General features: G+C 38.5%; 1 protein-coding gene across 1 annotated transcript in view; it reads left to right on the forward strand.

The window, feature by feature from the left end:
- The window catches only part of LOC146568505 (protocadherin-15-like), a 235777-nt gene that overhangs the window by 168256 nt on the left and 50214 nt on the right, over positions 1-17307 (forward strand). The window contains exons 27-28 of the mRNA XM_085284578.1: positions 15248-15357; positions 15573-15713. Coding sequence (XP_085140704.1) covers positions 15248-15357; positions 15573-15713 — 251 coding nt within the window. The remainder of the gene's footprint in view (positions 1-15247; positions 15358-15572; positions 15714-17307) is intronic.

Below are 17307 nucleotides of genomic sequence, written 5' to 3' on the forward strand. Positions count from 1 at the left end.
AGAAAAGGAAAGGTTTGTCCGTAAGTGCCGTAGAGAAGGCTTCCATTGGCACAATACATATCACAGACTGTAGCCACTGGTTGACAGATCAGTTGACTTATCAGAAATCCACAGTACCATAATGCACTTTCGAGCGTAGTGCAGCAGTATGTGAAGGAGATCTTTGCTGCGAAAGCCGGCAGGTAGCTCATCATTTAGTCCTAACAAGCAAGTCCTTGGACCCAGATGCAGTCGGCAATTAAATATAATACATAGCGTATCTATTAGTGATCTCCAAAACTGTAGAATAACAGGGCAGCCCCACAGACAATGAAAAAAGGAACCAACAGCAGACTGACATTTGTTGCAGAGATTAGGCAAAGTTGCAAACATTATGTGCCTCTTCTCAGGTGTAATATAAAGCCTATTTATAAGTTTAAACTGTCTTTCCCAAATAGAATTAGATGCCAAGGCTTTAAAAGTAAGACAACACAACTCATCCCAAGCTTCAGCATCTATGGCGCCTACATCTGATTCCCATTGGCCCTTGATTTTGTTAGAGTTATCCATTCTAAGATCAGACAGAATGTTATAAATCTTTTTAGTGATACATTTTAGTTGGGTAGTTTTTACCATGAGTGATTCTATAGGAGAAAGACCAAACCCTCCATTAAAATCCTTCAATTTAGAAGTAATATAGTGCTTTACCTGAAAGTACTTCAAAAAATCCTTATTGGTCAGACCAAACTTGCTTTTCAGTTGATTAAAAGTAAGAAGAGAGTTCTCATGAACAAGATCACCCACTGTATTAATCCCTTTTTGAGACCAGTCTCCAAAACCAGCCTGAAGACCAGGTAAGAAGTCAGGGTTTTCATGAATAGGAAACAATTATAATATCCTTCCAGGCGCCTGACTTTGCGCCAAATAGTGAGCATATTCTTTAACACCATATTATCTTGTGTTAGAACTGTGGCTTTACCTGAGGAAATATATAGCAGGTTCCGCAACGGCCAAGAGGGATTGTGGGAAGGAGGGAGCGACAAGACCGCCTTTCTGAACAGGCAAACACATAAAACTGTATCTCAATCTAGGTCTTTTCTTACGCCATATAAAGGAGATAATTGAACCATTTAATTTTGACAAAACTTTTTTGGACAGAGCAAGCGGTAACATCTGGAATAAATACAAGAGACGAGGGAGGATATTCATCTTGACCAAATGAATACGACCTAAAAGAGGCAGAGGGAGGCTGCACCATCTATCCAAATCGCGATTGATGGTCTGAATTAAAGGGGTGTAGTTCAGACTATACATTTCATGGAGACCAACGAAAAGGCTGAGAAATGTTTGGATCAACCTCATTTATAACAGAGAGGGGCATAGCCTCACTTTTAGAAAAATTGATCTTGTAGCCTGAGAAGGAGCCGTATTGGGAAATTAACAAAACTAATCTAGGAATTGAGTGAGCAGGAGAATTTAGGAAAATTAAAACGTCATCTGCATAAAGTGAAATCTTATGTTGAGAATTGTTCAAACAGAGTCCTTCAATAGCAGCATCCTTCCTAATGGCTGTGGCAAGGGGTTCCATAGCTAGGGCGAATAACAAAGGGCTATGACCATTGGTAATTACTGCCGAAAGAGGGGAAGTATAAAGGATCTGGATCCATTTAACAAAGTTGTCACCTAAACCAAATTCTTCAAGTGTGAAAAGAAGAAAGAGCCTCGGGGTTAAACAAAGATGAGTGCTGAATAATGTTAAGTAGACGCCTCACGCTATGTGCGGAATACCGCCCCGTATAAAACCAGTTTGATCATTCTTAACGATCGAAGGTAGTATTGGCTCAAGACGTATAGCTAGGACCTTGGCAAGTATCTTCAAATCAAGATTTAAAACAGATATAGGCCTATAGGAAGCGCATTCTTCAGGAGGTTTCCCCTTCTTCAAAATTAGAGAAATATTAGCCTCCATTGGGGAAGTTAGAATCTTACTGAATTTCTTAAAAAATTCCCCCGAGAACCCGTCCGGAACCGGAGCTTTGTTATTTGGAAGCATCTGAATAACTTTCAAAATTTCGCTTTGCTTTATAGGTTTACATAAATCATCCCTTTGGATTTCAGTAACTTTAGGTAAGTTTAGTCCTAAGAAGAAGTGGTGGATTTAAACTGGGAGGTATATAACTGCTTATAAAAAGCTTTAAAAGTATCATTAATAATTAAATTGTCATATTTAGATAAACCAGATGAGTCTCTAACTCATGGGATATTACAACCAGCACCCTTATTATGAAGAAGATTGGCCAGATAGCGGTTAGGTTTATTAGCAAACTCTTATAACTTCTGCCTCATGAAGAAAAGAGATTTCTCAGCCTTTCTTGTCAGTAGTGCCTCCAAAGCTGTTTTAACCACCTGAATTTCATTCCTTAATTGCTTTGAAGGTGAATCATTATGTTTAGCTTGCAGTTCATGCAATTCCAGTTCTAATTTTCGTCGCTCCATCTGATTTTTCCGCTTCAGGCCTGCTGAATATGATATAATCAGCCCACGGGTGTAAGCCTTCAGGGTGTCCCAAAGCAGGCCTGGAGAAACTTCAGGGGTTGCATTAACCTTTAAAAAATGTTCAAGCTGATCAGTTAAAAATATTTCGAATTTTGGGTCGTGAATCAAAAAATTGTTAAATCTCCAGTTATGAGACCGAGGGACAGGATTTAGATCACTTAGCTGAACAAAAACCGGCGCATGATCAGATATAATAATATCACCTATTGTACATCTCAAAATGTTTCCCAGTGATCGTTTGGGGGTGAAAACGAAATCGATTCTACTACTTGTTCTATGAACACCAGAAAAAAAAGTAAATTCTTTATCGTTAGGGTGAAGAGTCCGCCAGGTATCAACCAAATCAAGTTTGTTACAAGTATCTAAAAGTGCTTTGGCCCTTGTAGACATTTGAATTTGTTTGGGAGGGGATCTGTCCTTAGTTGTAGAAAAATAACCGTTAAAATCTCCGGCTATCACAGAATTATCACAAACCTAGTCAGATAAGGAAGAGAAAGTATGAGCAATAAAGTCGTTAGACTGTACTGGTGGAAAGTAACTATTCAAAAATGACACTGCCTGACCACCTAGGGTGCCCTTCAAGGAAACATATCTACCAAATAACAGTTAACAATTAACACTCGTGTTGACAGGATAATGAGACTTTGTGACCTCCATACACAGTGTTTACTTATGTGCCATTTTAATTGCTTTTATTCTTTAACAAGAACAACATGCTAATGATTTCATTAAAACGTCAGTGATCGTAATAGAAAAACTTGTCAGTGAAAAAAACAAAATTTGCTTTGTTTCACTTGGTGTTAAAAGTCATTTTTGGTTTTCTTTTATTGATTTCCAATGCACAGTAGAGTTTGAGGGATAGAAACTGTTCGTGGTCAGGCAAGGTTTAATATTTCAGTATCCCGGTGACTCAAAATTGCTTTGACAAGCACAAAGCAAACAAAATGTACAGTATATATCTTTTCCCCATCCAGCAATGCACCAAAGCAGAGGGCACAAATGAAAGGGAAAATAAAAGTACCAAAAAATCAGGCATGAAGTAGTAGTTGAACAATCACAATCCTCTGGGCAGAAAATGGACCAATGATGCACTTTTTAAACCTAAACTCTTCCAAAACAAAAGGGACAAAAGTGTAACACTGTGAATTACAATGGCTAAAACTCACACACCAACCACCTGTTTAGTTTAGAGTCATCTGCAGTACAGCACCTGTAGCTTTAGTAAAAAAGACTTTTAAGCACAGCATTAGTGCTTCATCATTTGCAGCTTTTAAATGGAAACTTTTCCAGTTTCATCAGCAAATGCTTGTGTTGGTTGTGTTGCCAATATAGTCAGCCAAAAATGTGACACGTTAACAATATCATTTTTAAGATACAACCTTGTTAAAACAGTGTGTGAGTGTTGTTCGAAAATCATAGTACTCTCTGGTATAAAAATGTACATTAAAGCACATCTAATATGTTGCTCTACAAAGCTTCCTAAACCATTCATTTCAAGGTTACCTTGTTTTACTGTTGCACACAGACACATGCTGTGCTCTTGGCACTTTTACGACTCAGACAACAAATGGAAAACGGCATCGGTGGTGTTATTTGCTGCTTGCAGTTGGGAGACAGCAAGAGAGATAGTGGTGAGGAAGAAGACTGAGACAGAAATAAGAAGGACAGACAATAATGTCGGGAGAGGATAGTGGCATTGAAGCAGTTTGGGAGATGGTGGAGTGTGAGTTTCAGATGGAAAGAAAAAGTAGGAGATGGAAAGTGAAGGGGGGAAAATGTGAGGAGTGGGAGAACAGGGGAAATACAACCATAAAAGTTTGAGGAGGTTAGAAAAAAAGGAGAAAACAAGTGACAATGCTGCCAGAATCCATTGTTTCAAAAACACACTGAAGTTGACAGGCAGAAAGGCAGACGCACATGCGTGCAGACAGATCAACATACAGGCGGAAAAGTCTTTAAAGTGCCAGATGAGCTGACAGACTGAAGCAGACTGAAGTATACAAGCAGGTAAAGATTCAAACAGAGAAACAATGTAATGCAGATGGACAATGAGATATCCGATCTAATTGATAGGCAGGCAGACAGCCAATCAAAATATTCTACTAGCTTTAAAGATCAGTCAGTACTCAGTCAGGTAGACATCTGTACCCACATATTGTTGATATGAAGACATATGGTTTTCATGTGTAATCTTTCAGATTTTATGCTTAATATATTGCAGCAAATTCGTAGTTTCAGCTCATAAAAACATCAGTGTTATTAAAAAACAAACAACGCATACCAAATCCTAAATTTGCTTAGTTTACCTAAGGGCTAAAATGAGCCTGAAGTATCCGAAGTATTACAAGGCAAGGCTAATATGAATATTTCAAGTTTTTAAAATGGAGATTGTGGCATGACTTTGTGAATTCTGCAGTTTCCTGTGACCTTAAACCAACCAGAGGTTCACATGAAACTCATGAAAAGGATGGCAGCCACAGTCAGAATAGGTTTGAATAGGCTGATGTCATTCTAAAGGGTCCAGGTTATTTCACTTCTCTCACTTGTGCAGACAATTTCTCTTGCCTTTGACACCCAGATTACCAGACCAACAGATCAAAGGAAAACGTTAAATTGGGTTCACTGTAAAAAAAACCAATTTTGGACAGTTTCTTTAAACAGAAAATCTGTTGCCGACAATGTTGGACTGCATGTCTGCCATTCCCTGAAAGGCCGGCCTCTTTCAAGTTCCACATTGCATTTTGAAAAGATCTTGATATTTGTGGTTACTGAAATGTAGTTCTGGGCCAGTGTTAACATCAGCACAAGGAGGAAAAGAAACATTGTGAGACTGCGTCAAGTATTACCCACACCACTATTATCCAAATCCTTCTACAACATTTGTTGGTTTCTCCTTTTGAAGTGCACAGTGTATCGGACATTTGCTGCTCTATACTGACTATGTGCTACCAATGCATTCGACACTCACGTGACACTTTATAAAGATATACACCTTAGAGATGCCAGGTTGGACCCCCCTTTGCCTTCATAACTACTTTAGTTCTTCATATCACACACTTAACACATTTCTTATAGATTTTGGTCCGTATTGACATGATAGCATCGCACAATTGTTGCAGATCCAGATAGCAAATCTCCCATTCCACCGCATCCCAAAGGTTTCTCTTTTGGATTGAGATCTGGTGACTGTGCAGGCCATTTGAATGCAGTAAACTCACTCACCTAAATTGGACAACACAAGATTGGAAAAAATGCTGCCTGGTCTCATGAGTCTCAATTTCTGCTGCAAAATTCAGATGGTAGGGTCAGGATCTGGTGTAAACAACATGAAAGCATGGATCTATTCTCCCTTGTATCAACAGTACATCAATATTTTTTGGTGCACTTTGGGCCCCTTAGTACCAAGTGCCACAGTCTATGCCACAGTGTTGCTGCTGACCATATCCGTCCTTTTATGACCACAGTATACCCATCTTCTGTTGGCTGCTCCCAGCAGGATAACGTGCCATGTCACAAAGCTCTTGTTGTGCTGTTGAACCAATATATAAATGATAGAATACTGTAAGAGTGAAATCTATGAGCATTTGTTGGCTATGTTTCAGTTATATAATGTGTAGAGAAAGGCAGTCTCCCATGGAGTGACTGACAAAGGTAATCAAATTATCATATAATATTAAAAAACATACAGAAAAACTCTAATTAGGCCAAAAACGAAATTATAAAATTAGTTTCACTTCAGTATTTTCGTATACTTGTGTTAAAGTGGTGATTCAAATTTATCTCCTTCTGCCATTTAGCAGCTGATGTCACATACAGTATTACTCTGGAAATCACTAGAGACAGAAAAGATGGCCAAAAGATTTGAGAAGACAGCTTCTTCTTTGAGGAGATAGCTTTTAAATTAGTAATTTCATCAGCCAGGATCGAATCCGTTGGAAAATGCATGCGTGTTTGGTCAAGTAAAGATATTCTCTCAATTCTCAAGGCTTAAGGCTTGAACAAAGTGTGAGAAACATACCTCTATACGCAGTTCTTTTTGACTCATTGCAGTATAACGCCACACTAGTCTATTTCTCCTTTTTTCTTAATTAGCTCTCATAGCTCTTTTAAGTATGTCTTTTTCAACATTATTGTTCGATATTTCAGTAATTTTATTTTTCATTTTATAAACCTGAAGCTGTGTCTTCATGCCTGATTCTCATAGCCTGATAGTTCACTTTAACTAATATGTTCAAATTCAGACAAACATTTACTCAGATTCATAGATGATTTGATTAAATTATTGTGGTTTAAGGTCAGAGGCTAAGGTCATAGTAATATCATCTCCTCCCCATGAGATATATGAGGATTGTGGGACTTTTATTACACTCAGCACAAAAGTTCACTTATCCCAAGAGCGAACTAATGGCATTGTAGAGGTCGAGGTCAATATGTGATAAAGAAATTAAAGTGACACATTGCTTAATTAATAATCTTCAAATTGTAAAATCACAGACATAGACATAAAAACTCATTTTGTTTTAAACTCACTGCATTATCCTTTGTTTAATTTAATTTCTATTAGAATCTGAAGTGCAGTACAGTTGAAAAAAACATACTGTGACATTTAAAATATATAACCAATGCTCCTTTTTAAGTGTGCTATGCCAAAAAAAGATGTGGTTTTTTTTTCTATTAAACTACGTAATTGCATTTCTGAGGCTCGTCTGGCATTTTTAAGAGACCGAGGGGGAAATGTATAATTTTTTTTTTTTAGTCGACGCTGTTCTACAGTAACCTGTGTCTTTCCAGTAACGTTTGCTTGTTTCTTATTTTTGTTTTATTTACTTTATTAGTGTAATAAAAGACCATTGTTAAATTTGTTGTCCACAAGTTAAAGAAGACTATCTGTTTTTGCATATTTCAGTTTAAAGGATAACACTAGATCAGAATAATAGGTATACGACAGCACTTCTGAAAACGTGCATGGTATGAGGTTAAAGTGGGATACGCATAAGTTCTGCTGACTTGTCCTGCTGCGTTATCTGTGGATTTAGCGAACTACATTCCTTAGAAATAAGACCTATTACTTGGCAGTCTGGACAATTATTTAAATAAGTAAGTAAGCAAGTAAAATGTTATTGTTATTTATATAGCACGCTTTGAGACAATGATCACAAAGTACTTCACAACAAATTAAGCCAAAAAAAAAGAAAGATTAAATGCAAGTTAACTAAATGTAAGTCTAAAAAGATGGGTTTTTAGTTGTTTCTTAAAAAGTGACCACTTAGTCCACAGATCTCAAATTTAGAGGGAGAGAGTTCCAGAATAGTTATTAACTGTGCGAAATAGACTCAGAGAAACTGTATCTTCAGTGAGCAAATATGCCTGAATTGCACCAAAACAATTCATATTTGTATTGTTTGAAGAATGCCTTTGAAAAACACTGCATACTAAAGCACTTCTATTGCAACTTTATGGACATCTGCGTGCATGAACGCAGGGGGGTGTCCATCACGTTCTCTACGATGTCAGCTGGAAGGACCGTCACATTGGAGCACATTCAAATTTTATTTGCTTGAGAGTATTTTGTATAAAAATCAGATTGAATTACTTATTTGATCATTACACAAGTTACTGCAATGCCATCCTGGATCATTCCAGCCCACTGCAATACCTTCTTGTTTGAACTTTATCTTTTAATTCTGTATTGAAAGCAAGCCTCCATATCTTATATTATACGATACAACGGCTAATATGAACATGTCTTTTTTTTAAGTTAGGTTTAAGCAAAATCATTAACACCTGGTTTGATGCACAGATTTGTTAGAAAAAACATTATAGGAACGCCGGATCTGTTGGAAACCTGTTGTACTCGTTGCCTCTGGCTGAACTGCCAAGAAAACAAATGCAGTAAAATTATCTTTTGAACAACACTATGTAAATGCAATCCTGTGTATGCTCATGCACATGCCCTCAAATATTTATAGTTTGACCCAAGACATACTTTTTCATGTTCAGTTATAAAAAAAGAATACATCAGGATGTCAATACAAGGAGTCTATTATGCCATGCAGTAACAATGAATTTAAAAGTAGTATAAGCCAAGGTTTTTGTAATTCATTAGATTCAATGGCTTAAAATACAATTTTCCTGCAAGAATAGGATGCTTATAGAAGTGAGGTTAGATGAAGTTTCTCCTCCCAGACAAACTGCACAAAGTCATGGACATATATTTTTGTTATCCCCCTTCTTGGTTTTCTTTCACTCTCTCATTCTTTTTCATCCTTTGTTGCTTTTATTGCATGTTTATATGAATCAATATAACCATCCGTCTGATGAAATTTCACATGTTTTATGTATTGGTACTTGAATGTTGCGTCGCTCAAGTTCAGACTGCTTGAGATGTATTAAGCCGTTTGACTTTGAGTTGACAATTGTGTCAAAACTGTAAAGTAAAAGGTGAGAAGAGGCCTGTAAAAAGGGGAAAATATGCCAAGACGCTTGCTGACAGAATACAAAAAAGAGAAAATCACTTTTAGAGTCGGAAAGACTGCTGCAAAAAAAAAAGGGAGGGTGATTGACAGGAAGGAGGAGTGACGAAAAGGGAGCGGCTCCATGTGGACTAGTACAACAGAATGGAGAGAGGTAGAAGAGAGAGATTTGGGATTAGAGACAGGAGAATGCCAGGGGGTACAGAAAATGAGTTTTGATTATTCCGACAGTGCGGAGCAGAAATGAGAAACAGAGAAAAAATTGATTAGTTACATGCCCCGGCAACTGTAATAAAATCACCAATATTGGCTCACCATCACAATATTTTAACTGCAGCGTGCTGCTCTAATGTCACATTCTAAACAGACCAAAAGCAACAGTTTCAAAATCTAATTTTCACGTATCTGATTTTGTAACTCCCCACTTCTTCATCAGAAAGCCGCACTTTCAACCATCATGTCACAACAAGCTCTTATTACAGCAAGGGTATGTTAACTAAAAACTTAAAACTTCCAGCTACAGCTAGAGAACTCTAACCAACCTTTGAAGGTTATTACCTCACTCTACAGCCTCCTAATGAAAATCCTGCAGCTAATTAGAGACCTACTGAAAAAGCAGGATGATAAACTGAGAGATTTGGAACCAGCAGGAGTGAACAGCAATTTGTCATTTTTATCCACCGTTACAGCACTGCAGCAGTCCAGGCTGATGCTTACCAGAAAGCAAACTGGGCTCATCTTATTGGAAATCTGACTGCCTGTGCTGGATGTGAATGGACCCATGTAGATGGCAAGAGAGCCGTAGAGGGTGTAAAGAGAATCAACCTTTATTTGAAATGTACGAATGCATCAAAATAAATGGGATCATTTACCAAAGAAAGTTCATAGAAATTGCTAGCATAGGACCCTGTGATATTGTATCCACCTTACTTGATAAAGTAGCTGACAATCATGTCCATTAGCTGGCAGACTCTCAGCCACAACCATGACACTGTTTCTTGATCCACTTACTTTGTCTAGCCTTACAATGTGGCCATTTGGATGGTGGTTTAATGATTTAGCTTTTGGATGTGATTGCTTGACAAGTTGTATAGGCTGGTGCTTTAATAGCCAAAACATTCTGCAGAATCAATTCCCACCCGCTCACCACCAATTTTCACTTTAACAAACGTCTTGTTCCATTCGGATATTCAGTTTTAAGGGGGTTACAGTGTCTGGCTAGTTGCCTGAACAATCAGATGGCTTTTCCTGCATGTTTGTGTATTGGGCTGCCTTTCAGTTTGAACACTTCATCTATCTACCAACTGATATAGCAGATGCTCTCAAAGGATTTGTAATGAAACTGTAATGATGTTGTTTAATTGAAGCAATATTTTTACATATTTTGACTAATTAACTGATGATGAATGAATCTGAAACATTGCTGCAAAACAGCCCATATTGATCTGTCAGCGTGCAACCAGGAGTGCAGAAGAAATGCCCGGTACTGGACACAGCAGAAAAGGACCAGACCAGAATTGCTGTAGAGAAATAGAGAAATGAAAGGGAGCAGTGTGGGGAGGGATGGAAGAATAATGACAAGAAGGGCCAAATGATGCATCATAAAGAAACAGGAGCTGAAATAGACGAGATAATAACTGAGGAAAAAAACAATAAGTGGGACAAATGGATGACTGTGGCTTTGAGAAAAAGACCTACAAGGAGGGAGGGTATCATCGCCAGCATCTATCACTTTCCCCATTATCCTGTCTGTCCTTTCACACTGTTAAAACTCTCTTAAGACTATGTCCTGCAAACTGTATTTATTCAGAATGTGTACTTTGGGTAGGTATGTGTGCTTTTTTTAGAGCTAGTTTTAAAGTTAAAGGTTTTTTTTGAAATTCTGATGACTTTGCACATGTAGTAAGCTTTTAGGGAATGAATGACAGTCAATACAGTATATCCGCAAATATAGTTTAGGTGTGTGTGTGTGTGTTTCTGTTGTTATCAGTATCAGTCCAGCTTGCAGCAGTCAGAACAGCAATGATTAGAGAGTGCAAGAGGGGGTGTGACATAGGCTTGGTAATGAGCTTTGTGCATATGCAGTTTTATGTGTATGTGCGAATGTAAAGGTGCGCATAGAGCATGATGTTTCGAGCATGTGCATGGGTGCGTGTGCACATGCGTGCATGTGTGTGGGCATTCACTCAGTTTTCTTCCTTCATCCCTGTCAAGTAGCCACTGTGGAGATGGAGGGTTGGAAGAAAGGATAACAAATAGCTGGTAGTTGCTGAGGTCTGCTGGGATGGTGGTTGGAAGCAGCAGCCTGAGGGAAAGATAGAGAGGCCGAAGGAGATGTGGAGGGAAAAATGCAGGATGAGGAATCTAGACGGCATGAATGGAGTGAGTCTAAGTGAGGAATTGAGATTTTAGTGGGGATGAACTATAGAAATGGGAAAGATAGAGACATGAGAAAGGGAGGAGGAGGAATAGTGCTGGAAGAGTAATAAAAATGTTTATTTTCATGTCATAACTAAATAATTAGCTTGTTATCACAAGGAAATGAGCGTTACACCAAGATAACACAGTAAATGAATGCAAAGCAATTACAAAATTAAATTTAAAATGATTAAAATCAGAGGCGTTCTTGGCTTTAATAGTACAACAAAAGGAAGGAAATCATTTATTCCAAGCCTTTTGATAAGTTGTTGCACTACAAAAAAACACTTCATGTTTATTCTTTATTGTTGGCTAGCTGTATTCCTGGTGCTCTTTTTTTCTTCTTCTTAGAAACAGTGTGCTTGAAGAAACTCAGCCGTTTTCTCAATTAAATGCGTCTTTACCACAAAGATATTTGTATTTAAGGCTATATTATATTGTATTATAGCTGCTTCTCTTTCCTAGCAACCCTTTACTTATGGTACATTGTTTAAAGGAGGAAGAAAATAACCCCAGTATCAGCTATGATGCTACAGATCTTTTTAAACAGGGGTGCAATGATTAGCACTATTATTTTACAGCAAGAAAGTCTTGGGTTTGAATCCACCCTCCTGCTGGGCCCTTTCCGTGTGGAGCTCGCACCTTTTTATCCCCACAGTCCAAAAGACTGCATGTGCTGGTTTGGTAAACTGGCTATTCTAAATTGGCCGTGAATGTGAAATGTTGTCTGTCTCTCTGTGATAAACCTGGTAATTGTCTGGGGTGTAGCCTGCCTTTTGCCCTATGACAGCTGGGATAGGCTCCAGCACCCCTGAGACCCTGAACTGGATAAGAGAAAGGAAGGGAGCATGGATATTCTATGCTTGTAGAAGTGGTGAAATCTGCTCTTTGGATATGATTGCAGAAGCAAGTGACAAAAATGCAACATCCAGTTTTCCTGAGTGTGCCCAGGCCCTTTTGTTAGCTTTGTCTCTTTGTGCTATTTTCCTGTCAACACTTTAATTACTGTACACTGTGTAATAAAGGAAGAAAATAGCCTCAATATCAGTACTGCAGACACAATAGATCTTTTTCACAGGAGATCTTTTGACTTGTTTACATTCACATAGACTGAAATGAATGATGGCTTTCAGGGTTTTGGTACAAATGCATGATGGGTCGCTGTCACACTGTCATACCTTGCAATGAAATAGTAGAATGAATAGAAAAGAGATATCGCTAGTAGCTTGTGTTTTTATTTTCCTTTTCCTAGCAGTAACAGGTCCCTATATGAGTCTGTATTCATTTGATTAGCTTCAGGTTTACTATACCATTACCTGCAAGAGTGTTTGGATAGAACAGGTGGTTAGAGAAGCAATTGACTGGACTGGAAGTTAAAATTCATACAAACACATTCAGCACACACTCTCTCACACTCTCCAGCAGTCCCATTTATCACATAGTGATGGCTTGATAGCTTAGCCAGTTGGTAGCCCATGTTATAATGTTTAGCCAGCTGTGACGGTTGGCCTAATGACTGGACTGGGTTTATTTAATGGAGCGAAGCCTGCTGGAAATTTGAGATTTGCCAGATTCTTAGAAAATCTGTCAGGGTTGTAAGTAGGGAAAACTGCACCACACACAATAAGAGGCAGGTGGACAAAAACAAGACCACGCATGGGTTCCCTTTGAAAACCTATTGATGGTTTAATTTCAGCGCTTGGCTCAGGCCACTAATGGGACCTGTCAGACAAGTTGTTCCAAATGTGCTGTATCAGAGCAAGTTTCATCCAAACATCATGTAAGCCTTCGTCAAACGACCAAAGCCCATTAACATATGTCACATATGGTTTATATCACTAATTAAGGTGGGATTGATCATCTACTAATTTGTTATTTAGTCCATAGGTATATCAGCAGAAAATAACTACAGACTGATTTATTTTAATAATCACATATTTTTAATGTGTTAGGCACAAATATGATGGATGTGCAGGCTCCAGCTTCTGAAATGGAGGATTTTCTCTGTTTTAAATGATGGGAATTAACTGTGTTGTTATTAGTTACGAGTTAATTGGTTAAACAGGAATTAAACCCTTTATTTAAATTCAGCAGAAGTTTAAAGATGATTAGCCAATGGGTCAATGAGCTTGTCCACAAATCACAAGAATCATCACTCCTCCTGCAGCGTTTTTAGTAAATATTACACACAGTGATCAAGGTCAAGATCATATTAGTCGTTTTACGGCCAATAACCTGTGAACTGTGATAAATCAGATGAGCTGCTATGCCATTGATGCTCTGGGTTTTTTTCTGTCACATTTGGCTCTTTGACTGTATTTTTGGATCTGCCCACCTGTCCAACTGAATGTTAAGCCAATGAGAGAAGCAGCAACATCCCACATTAGAGAATGCACTGACAAAAACATGGCACTGATTAGATCAGACATGGCATGAAAAGGAGGCGAGGTGGGTTGCAAAGCAGCTTTGCATCTGCAAGGCTAAAGCGACTTACATGGAGCAGCCTGTTGATTTGCTATTAGGATTTATAAAAGGGTAACAGCTGATCCATAAGCTGTTCTGCTGGTTGCTGATTCAGCTGTATTTTGTAGGATGCCTGAACAAATGCCATTCAGTTAGTTTGCATATTTTATTATTTGTTCTCAGTTGAACATCGGACTTTACAAAAAACACATAGATGCTTAAAGAACGTCCTTACTGACTTTATTCTTTGTGTGCAACTCATGTTATCAGTGAGAGCAGAGGCTGTTTTGACTGCTGTGTTTTGTCACACTGTCATTGGCATCCTATAACTGTTATGTGACGGCTGTGTGCAGGCAGGAAAAGGACCCAAAATGCAGACTCCGAAGACAAAACTTGAACTCAAAACAGCTTTAATGCTGAACTCAAAAAGGGTAACAAAACTAAGACTACAAAATAACCTTACACAGAACACACAGCAAGATAAGGGTAGATCACGACAATGACAAACTGAAACACAGGGCTTAAATACATAGAGGGAGCAATCAGTGAATGGACAACAGGAGGGAAACACAGCTGGGCAAATCAGAACTGACGAGACAAGGAAGCGTAAACTGAACACACTGAGATAAGACAGAGACCTTCAAAGTAAAACAGGAAACACATAACACAGACTGAACAAAGACACAGACTCACATGCAGGCACTACAACAGAGGGAACAGAGACGTGGGACCAGGGCAGACACAGACACTGACTGGACACGGGGATATAGCGGACAGGGAAGACAGCAACTAAGGATTACACAGAGACAAACCATAAGACATAACTCTAACAAAAACCCAAAGACTAGAAATTATAAATAATATAATAAACTCAAAAACCCTGGGTCAACGACCCAGGCATCCTAACAATAACTGACATATGGCTGGAGAACAGCAATGCACTGATCTATGGTGTCTGACATTACTGTACTGAGGAATATAAACAGGAGTGTTGTCAAAGATTAAGTGAATTTGTTTATTAAATGCATTTTTTAAAAAAGCTGTTGTTCAGCAGCCACGTCTTGCTTTATCTCTAAGTGCAGTTTCGAAGAGCAACTTCTTACGCATTTGTTATACAATCCAGTTTTTTAAAAATGTAAACACTACTTATAGACTTTGTCTCTGGGGTTTGAAGGATCATATAACTGTAAGCATGAAGGAAGGAAAAAAAGAATATCTTGGAAGTTTACAGATTCAACTCTCATGTCTACTGAACTTGCCAAAATGTGATTACCCTTTGAGAAAAGGTTGGCCCACAGTGTACACATACATATTTCATTTTCTCATCAGTTTGTATTGATTGACTGATCCATTGCCAGGTTTCTGCCAGTCAGCGAGGAGGCTGCTGTTGGAACCCCAGTGGGAGTCATCTTAGCATCTGCTGTCAATCAAACTATCGTGTACTCCATCATCGAAGGCAACGAGGGTGGTGAGTAAACTTAGAGCTGGTTATACAGAGTTTTCCTGTGTTCGGTTGTGGAGCTCAAAATCTATCACTGTATGCTCAGGAGACATTATATGACTTCCACTTCATCCTATAAAACGCTACTCACTAGCTGTCGGCATCCCACTCACTAACTGAACATTATGGAACTATATGCCACCCTTCTATCTTTCTTAATTGTTCTGTCTTGTTCTACCCAGGTGTGTTTGCTTTAAATGAAACAACAGGAGTCATTTACACTGCCAAGCCCCTGGACTATGAGACCAATGCCAGCTATGTTTTGAAGGTAGAGGCGGACTCCATGAGAGTGGTGTCTTCAAACCTGCGAGCTCCCTCAAAAAGTAAGTGCCTGATGACAGGACACCTCATGACCTTTTTTAATATACTGGTGCACTATATGGAAAAAAGCACCGGGCCACCTACATGAGCTGGTCAGCTATGAAATGCCATCCAATGAAGCTCCTGGTGCACAGTTTTCTGCTGATGTTAACGCTAGAGGAGTTTTGGACATCTGCTTGTTCACAGTGAGCAGAGCACTGGTAACTTCTGCATAGCTCAGCAAACGTCATGAATGAGTTGTTGTGGTTCCTAAATGCTTCCACCTTACAATAACATCACTCACAGATTACCGTGGAATGTCTAGGAGGGAAGATTTAGTATTCTCAAACTGACATCTGACATCACACATACTTTGTCCTGAGCTCTGACAGGTTAAACATTATTTTCTGACCGGTTCAACATTTGCATTATCATATGCATCTTCATGAGGGAAATGTCACAACACGTTCAGAGCTGCAGTGCATGTGTTAAAACTTTCACCTTGCACACGCTCTACAAAGCTCTACTTTTTATTATACTCTACCTTGTCAGTTAGTGTTGCCTTTAAAGCAACTTTTTCTTCTCGCTTAGATTTCTATCAAAGCTGCAGGTTTTGCCAGTTTGTTGCCCTCACTGTTGATGTTGATTTTTTTTAAAAAAAGCTAGATGTGTGTCTCATTGCCTCTCACTCGAGGTCTCGGCACATGTGCAATTATATAACTGCCTAGAATTTATTTCTCAAATGTCAAAGAGTGTTTGCTATGATCAAAGTGGGAAAATAAGCTGGCAAGCGGGTTGGAAGATTGAAGATCATATCTGTAAAGCTGTAACTTTTTCCAGTCTGTCCCAAGCATTGGTACTCAGTGATCTGTGCAGGTCAGTTCAGTGGTAAACCAGCTGTAATCTAAGTTTTCAAGTCTTTCTTTTTACTTTTTTTGTTGCCACAATTGCATGTGAGATCAAGTGTTGACTAAAACTGAAATTGTGGCTTTCCTTCCCCTCTTTAATTGTTTCTGCCTCTTGTTTCTGCAATTTCCATCTGCCTGCTGGTGTTTTTGCTTTGAAAACATATCTGCATTCTTCTTAATTGATGTTCAGCTACCAAGGTCTCTCTTCCTTAATTATAGTGTTTACCACATGCTGTTCTTGTTTCATTTAAACGATTTGAATTGAAGAATTCTGCTGGGATTAAAGCTACAAGTCATTGTAGTCATTAGCAGAACTCCTTCAGTTCTTCTTGGTGCGCATTTTAATCAGGAAACAAATCAATAGGAGATTTCAACAATATGTTAATCCTGCTTCTTAATTCAAGTGAAGATATGGCTTGAAACTATATGTTTTGCGCTTGTGTTTTAAGGATGCCTGTTAAAGATAAGCTGAATATTGTTTGCTTTATCCTGTCAGCAGTGCAAGTTTATTAAGGGATTTTTTTTTCTTCTTTTGTCTGTATTGAAGTAAACAAAAGTTCACAATCCTGGGTTTGTGCTGTCTTTCTGACATGATTCACCTTTTAACCCTCGGGTTGATTTATTATGATGCAGTTTTCCGTGGGTGTGATTCTGAATTTCTTGTTCATGGCCAGATAAAGACTGAATGTGAGTCATTCTGAGGTACAAT

The sequence above is a fragment of the Mchenga conophoros genome, linkage group LG8 (assembly GCF_057382185.1).
Source record: "Mchenga conophoros isolate Kocher_MC1m ecotype Shallow Benthic linkage group LG8, M_conophoros_male_GT1.1, whole genome shotgun sequence".
NCBI lineage: Eukaryota > Metazoa > Chordata > Actinopteri > Cichliformes > Cichlidae > Mchenga > Mchenga conophoros.